General features: G+C 42.3%; 1 protein-coding gene across 1 annotated transcript in view; it reads right to left on the bottom strand.

The window, feature by feature from the left end:
* Positions 1-326: 326 nt before the first annotated feature.
* Positions 327-6,562, bottom strand: part of SDHAF3 (succinate dehydrogenase complex assembly factor 3) — a 66,731-nt gene continuing 60,495 nt past the window's right edge. The window contains exon 3 of the mRNA XM_051610495.1: positions 327-482. Within this exon, the coding sequence (XP_051466455.1) occupies positions 365-482 (118 nt within the window). The 3' untranslated portion in view covers positions 327-364. The remainder of the gene's footprint in view (positions 483-6,562) is intronic.

The raw sequence follows: 6,562 nt of genomic DNA, 5'->3' as shown, positions 1-6,562 counted from the left end.
GCAAGAGTGCTAAGTGCTTCTAAAAACTGACACTTCTCTGTCAGGTTTTGTTTTGCAAAAGCCCTTTCAAGCCCTCTCTTAAGAATTTAAAATATATTTCAATAATTATTAAATGTTTGAGAGGAGGAGTTTGCTTTTGATCAAGTTGACACAAAATGTCGCACTCCCCCATGAAAGGCCCACTCACTTTATTAGTGCCTTGCCCTGCCTCTTATTCTTGAGCAGCTGAAGTTCAAAATTTCAGTTCACAAAATTGATAGAGCTGACTGGATAAGAGGGAGATAAAGAAGAAAGAATCAGGAACAAGGAACTAAAATGTACCTGCTGTGGCTGAACTAATATTGAGGGAAGCAGAACATATTCTTTACTCCTTTCCTGTTGTGAATATTGCAGCCATCATTTTGCTTTGGCTTGTCCTTCTATTGTTTCTCATGGCAGAAGCCCAGTGATAGCAATCTATGACAGCAGGATTTGGCACTTCACTGGAAAGAGAAGGCAAAATGGTGAGAGATTAAAAGAACCTGCCTGTGCAAGTGTGCTAGTTCCTTGAGAGGTACAGTGTCATTTATGGTGGAAAAAATTTCTGTTCATCCAGGACTCTGAGCTTTGCTCACTTATGCAACTTCGATACACAAGGGCTGAAATTGACTTAACAGAGCAAGGAATATTTCATATCTACATGCTTCTTATTCTGTACAGATGCAGCTTTGCCAACCCACCAAATGAAGTCCTTTGAAGAGCCTTCCTTCTGGATAGATGGAACTGCATGACTATCACAACTGCTAAAATTGCTGAAATATTAGGTCCAGATAATGTTGCCAATACTCAGAGGTGATATACAAACAGAGATACACAGCAGACAGAGGCTTTTCTCAAGAACATCAAGTTTTTACTGTAAAGATACCATCTCATTTGTTTGTTTACCCATGAAGGTCTAACCAATACAAGATTTGAAAAGCAGCATGAATATTAATAGCAGGCATGGAGTAGAGTACCATCCTCACAGCAGCTGTCTCATGAACCTCATTTTGCCTTCCTACTCCTCATTGTCAGTGGTGCCCTTGCTCACAGCTAGGTTCACCAGCCAAAGCCAAAGCAATGTGATGTGGGCTGCAACTGGGGTGCCCCACAGCATCCCAGCTTCTCTTCTAGACTGCCCCAACTGTAGCTGTGCAGGCTCACACAGCAACAGAGAGCTGTGGAATGCCTGAAGAGAATCCTCAGAGGCCCCTAAAAGAAGAACCCCATGAGTAAGCCAGTTGCTGACCCTGAGTCTGGCCAAGCACACTGGAAAGGTGATGCACCAGTGGGCAGCAGGATGAAAAAAGGCCCTTCAGAGTCATGGACTGAGGACGTCCTCCCTGTATCTCAGAAGAAGGAGAAGACCTGCTATTTATCCTCATTTTGCCCTTGTAACAATTGGAGAAGTACTTCAGTTACCTCTCCTGATCCGTATTTTGACCAGAATTGATGCTGTTGTTGGACTGGCACCATTTCATTTTGATGTACACAAGCTGGGAACATAGTTAGAGCTAGTAATGGAAACTAACTGAGCCTTCATATGCCTGTCTGAGGCATTCAGTGGATAACAAAGGCAATACATGTCCACCTAGATCTTTCAGAAAGAGTTGGCTTCACCCACCAGCATCGTCTTTCATCTTTGGTGAATTTAGATACATAAACAGTATGAAGATTCTGAGCTCCTAAAGACTGAGAAGCATCCTCTCAGTTCCAGGAACGGCTGCCTGCAGCTAACAGCTGGAAGAGTCTTAGAGATCCAACACTTTCTTCTGAATTCATAATTTTTGGAAATATGGGCTGTGTGAAGGGAAAAAAAGGAAAACAGGAGAGAAGATTTCATGAAGCAAGAATGCAGTTTGGTGCTCTCCAGCAGAAGATTCTGACATACTGGAGGGAGTCCTAGGGATAGGCTCACCAAAATTAGAGGCATGGGACACATTATAGATAAAGAGACATTGAGAGATTTGGTTTGCTCAGCCTGAAAAGAGAAGGCTAAATAGAGATTTTACTGCTCTCTTCAGCTGCCTAATGGAAAATCATAGAGAAGATGAAGTCATCCTGTTCTCAGAGCTGCACAATTAAATGAAAAGAGGCAACAGTCGCAAGATGAAGAAAGGAAAAGGCCAGCAGTACAAAAGAAGGGTGAGGGTGGTGTGACCATGAGGGTGGTCATGAACAGGAGTCCAGAAATTGTGGAATCTCCATCCTTGGAGACATCAAAAGACAGACTCGTCAAAGTCTGAGCAACCTTGACCTTGCTTAGAGCAGGGGCTTGGAAAGGATGGCCTCCCTTCCAGCCTACACACTTCTGCAATTCTAAAAAACAATTTAAAAAAGATTTGATTTTTGCCTGATATCCAGTAAAAGGCTTTTAAAATTATAAAAATAACATTAGATAAATTGACCTTCCCCAGCTTCTCTGCTGCTTATTCAACAATAAACCTGCTAAATGCTGTTTTTTGTTGGAAGACCATGAATCAGTGTCCTTGAAAATAATCTGTTCATTTTGTCAACCAACCTTAGTTCATCTGGTTTATGCTAGATAGGCTGATTTTATTAAATTAAACCTTGGATATGCTATCTATCCAGCAACAAAGAAAAACATTGCTGAAGACACTTGGTCCAGTCTGATCTCTCTGTGCTGTGTAAGTGAAGAGGAACCTTATTGAAGTAAAATTAATTTATGCTGACATAATAGTGGCTCCTGGGGGAGCAGAATGAATCTTGGCTGCCTGAGGTTGTTTGACAATAGAGGAGAGCAGCTCAGCTGAAGTTAATGGTTTTATAGTGTTTACTTCTATAATCCCTGGGAAGGCAGAACACCTCTGCAATTCAAGATTTCATGCACAACTACATTGGGTCAACAGCATAAAATCACTTCTGGCAGAAGACCTGTTCACCAGGTGGTGATGGGAATTGCTATCATAAATTCACAAAGCCTTCAGGATGTTCAGTGTAGGGTTAGAGTAATAAACAAGGGCTCAGGAAACAATCTGGAATCCATCTATCTTTCTTTTATTTCCATTTTTATTCTGTACTAGAGTGAATTAGCTCCTACCTGAACCAACAGAAATGTCTAAATGCAACATACACCTGAGACCACGACAGCGACCTTAGAGGAGACCAGAAAGAAAGGAGAATTTGGGACCTTGTTCTGTTTTGTGAGTGAAGTTTAATAACAAATCTGCTTGCAGCTTATTGATGACTTGCTTCACTTAGTACAATCAGAAGGATTACATGTGTTTTATTTTTAGGGGGCCAGTAACAGGGGAGATGGAAGGTCACCAGCATGTGATGTTTCTGGATTGGTTTGAGTTTTTTGCAAAGACTGAGTCTGGTCTTAGTCTATGCACTCATTATAGTCACTGTAAATCTAATCAATGTGCTGGAATCAATGAGAGGAAAGACAATTTAAGGAGAGCTTTTTTTTCTGGTAAATGAGAGCTGAAGCTGAACACAAAGTTCTTTTGCAAGTTGATATGGACAAAAAAGTTATAGCATAGAGCACTGGTAGTGTGCTACAGCCTCAAGAAAGCAGCAGAAAATGCTTTTATTATAGAAAATAAAAGAACTTTATAAAGGTTTCACCTTAATGTAAAACTTTATATCAATTTAAGTTCAAGAAATACACTGCTCTGAAACTTCTGTAAGTCTTCCTAAAGAAGAGAAAATGTATAATGACTGGCTGAAAATAATCATTTTGAAGATTTATGAAAGTTTATTTGGAGGAGGGAAGAAGGCTGCAGAAGATTGCCTCCTTAAAATTAGCCTTATAAAAAATCTTCATTTCTTAAACTCAATCAGCCAAAGTTTTGTGTGCCTCTAAGAAAAGAGTCCAAGACAAGTTTTTTTAAAATAAATGCTTTTTCAAGCATATTCAGACTAATTTAAATTACAAAAGGTCCTTTCTGGTTGAACAGCGGCTTTCAGTTTTGAATATCACCTTTGGTACAAAAGACACACTGAAAGAGGGTTTTTTTGTGGGGTGCAGAAGTAGCTTAAGTTATTACTGGATCAGCAGAATGAACCATGACAGTATATAGAAAATATATGTAAATATATACACGTATATTCGTTCTGCTTCTGGTGGTAGTTCTTGAAGCTTCTTTTTTTGTTTAAATTGTGTTTTCTGTTCTTGCCTCACATCGCACCTGATGTTTTTCTGCTGCTGTGCTCCTTCAATGTTCAGTGTCTAAGAAGAGATGAATCACCACCGTGAGTGAGAGGGTGGTAGATGGAGTGGGTCGGGCCCATCCAGTTCTGCCTGGGTTTTGTCCTGCATCCCATGAGGGGCTGATTTCAGGGCACAAGCAGGGGCAGATGGGCTCAAAGCCCTTTCCTCACTCCAACCGTTAACATGCTGAGTGGGTAGGGATAGAGGGGCATCCATTCCATTCGTCTGCCAATGACATATTCTTTCCTCACAATGTTGTCCAAAACCAGTTGGAGCTGGCAGGGGTGCATGGCAGGGACACTGCCCTTGGAGTTGGGGGTTGTTTGGTGTAAGGCCTATAGCTGAAAGCACCTCCTTGCCCCCATCTATCTACATGTGAAGAGTAGTTAAGTTAGCAAAGTACTGGTTAACCTTATTCAAAACAATCCATTTAAAAGCAAAGGCAAAAGCTGAACAGCAGCATTTGCATAGAACACCTCAGCTCCCTTTTTAACAATAAGATACATTTTAGAAAAACAATAGCACCTTTGAAGTAATTGTTGAGTGCTATAACAGTGCACAGGAAAGTGTGAGAGCAATTAAAGCAGGGATCCATTTGAGACTGAGTAATGCAACAACACGTGCTGCCAACAGTGTCAGGAAGCCATGGAGAGCATGGAAATGATCATGTTTTCTTTATCCATAAAGGAAATTCAAGATTAGCAAAAATAGAAGGAAATACACTGACATCAAGAGCTAATATGGGATTATTGACCAGCATACAACCAGTCACTGACCAACATTCCCCTCCATCTATATTGATGTAGCAGGTGGAAACCTGACTTTGAGGTTCTCCAATGCCCCCCATTATAGCAGCCTCGTTTCAGCCATCACCATCTTAATATAACACAGACTATTTCACTTAAAGGTTGCAAGGCTTTTTTACAGGCAGGAGGAGGGGAGAAATAATAATGAAAATTATACGGCCATTCCTGAGAGCTGGTTTCCCCATTCTGAGAGTTCAGGCAGTTTTTTCCATGGGGTTTTGCTGGATAGGTAAAGCTAGTTCTCTCCCATCCCCTCAAAGGTCTGTTCAGGTTCACCCAGTGATGAGAAGCTTCAGCTGACAGCAGTGATCCCATATGAAGTGTCACCTTGTAATTTAAAATTAGACATAATCTGTAGCTAAACATGAGCTGGTTGGAGTTGCAGAGGTGTTTCCTACCTCAGTGGCAGGTGCTCTGCACCTCATGGGGGGAACATGTTAGGAGGCTGAGCAGCTAGTGCTGATGCTGCAGCTTTGCTTGCCTGCATCCTAGCCTGTTGACCCCAGCTCCCAGCACGTGCTTGGGCAGAAAGTCCAGGGGAAACTGATCTCCAAGCCAGGAAGGGCATGGCCAGTGCCAGTGGGAAAGCTACAGAGCTGGGTCAGCAGGATGCCATGCTCCTTCAAGCAACCCCTGACTCCCAGCACTTCCCAGTCCCTTGAGTAGATGGTCACCAGTTTCTGGGTAGGAGCTCAGGCTTAGAGCTCAAAAATTTCCTCAACCAACTATCCTCTAGCCTTCTAAGAAGCAAAAGTGGTCTCTGAGCTTAGACCAGTCCAGAAAAAGTTTTGGTCTCAAAGTAGGTTTTATTCTTCCCACGTTACAGAGTCCTGGGACTTGGGTGGATGTTTTGTATGCAGTCTTAGCCTGCTCTGTGAATGCCATTATAGCTAGAAACAACCCTACACAATCGATAAAATAAGACACTAATTGTTGCATTTATTCCCCTGTAAAGGTACACTCTGGCACTATTAATTGTACTTAGTCACAATCTGTTCATCATCTAATTGTTCTCCACAGAGCTGAAGAGAACCAAATATTTACCCACATGAATTTATTAATATCTAGTCATGAATCATCACTCTGTTCTACAACAATTTTTTATTTATTTTTCTTTTTTCACCAAAAACTGGAGAAAAGGAGATGTGTAAGATTGAACTGAATTTGGGTGCTAGGGTGCTACGCAGGCTGGGAGGGTCCCTGGAGACCAGGAACCATGGGAGGTCTCCAGAAGTACAGGTCCCATCCCACCACCCTTGTCAGGAGCTGGGCAGTCTAGACAGGCCCACAACCAGGAATCACTTTGGGTGCCAGTGTCAAGGGGCATGGGGAGAAGGGGCTCTGTGCCCCATAGCATGGGCACCACGAGGGCTTGCAGGGTCCTTTCCAACCAGAGGTGTGGGTCTGTGACCTTCTCTGAGCATGCAAGCTTGGCCTTGGCTGGAATCTCTTCCAGCCTTTGTTTTAGCCCATTTTGGCTCTCAGGATGATATTTCTACTGCATTTAACTTTAACACAGATTAAGCTTTTCAGTGGCACTGCTGGAGAGACACCTTCCCTA

This window comes from Apus apus, chromosome 2, assembly GCF_020740795.1.
Source record: "Apus apus isolate bApuApu2 chromosome 2, bApuApu2.pri.cur, whole genome shotgun sequence".
In the NCBI taxonomy this organism is placed as follows: Eukaryota; Metazoa; Chordata; class Aves; order Apodiformes; family Apodidae; genus Apus; species Apus apus.
Note: the sequence above shows the minus strand (reverse complement) of the source record. Positions and strands in the feature narration are given on the sequence as shown.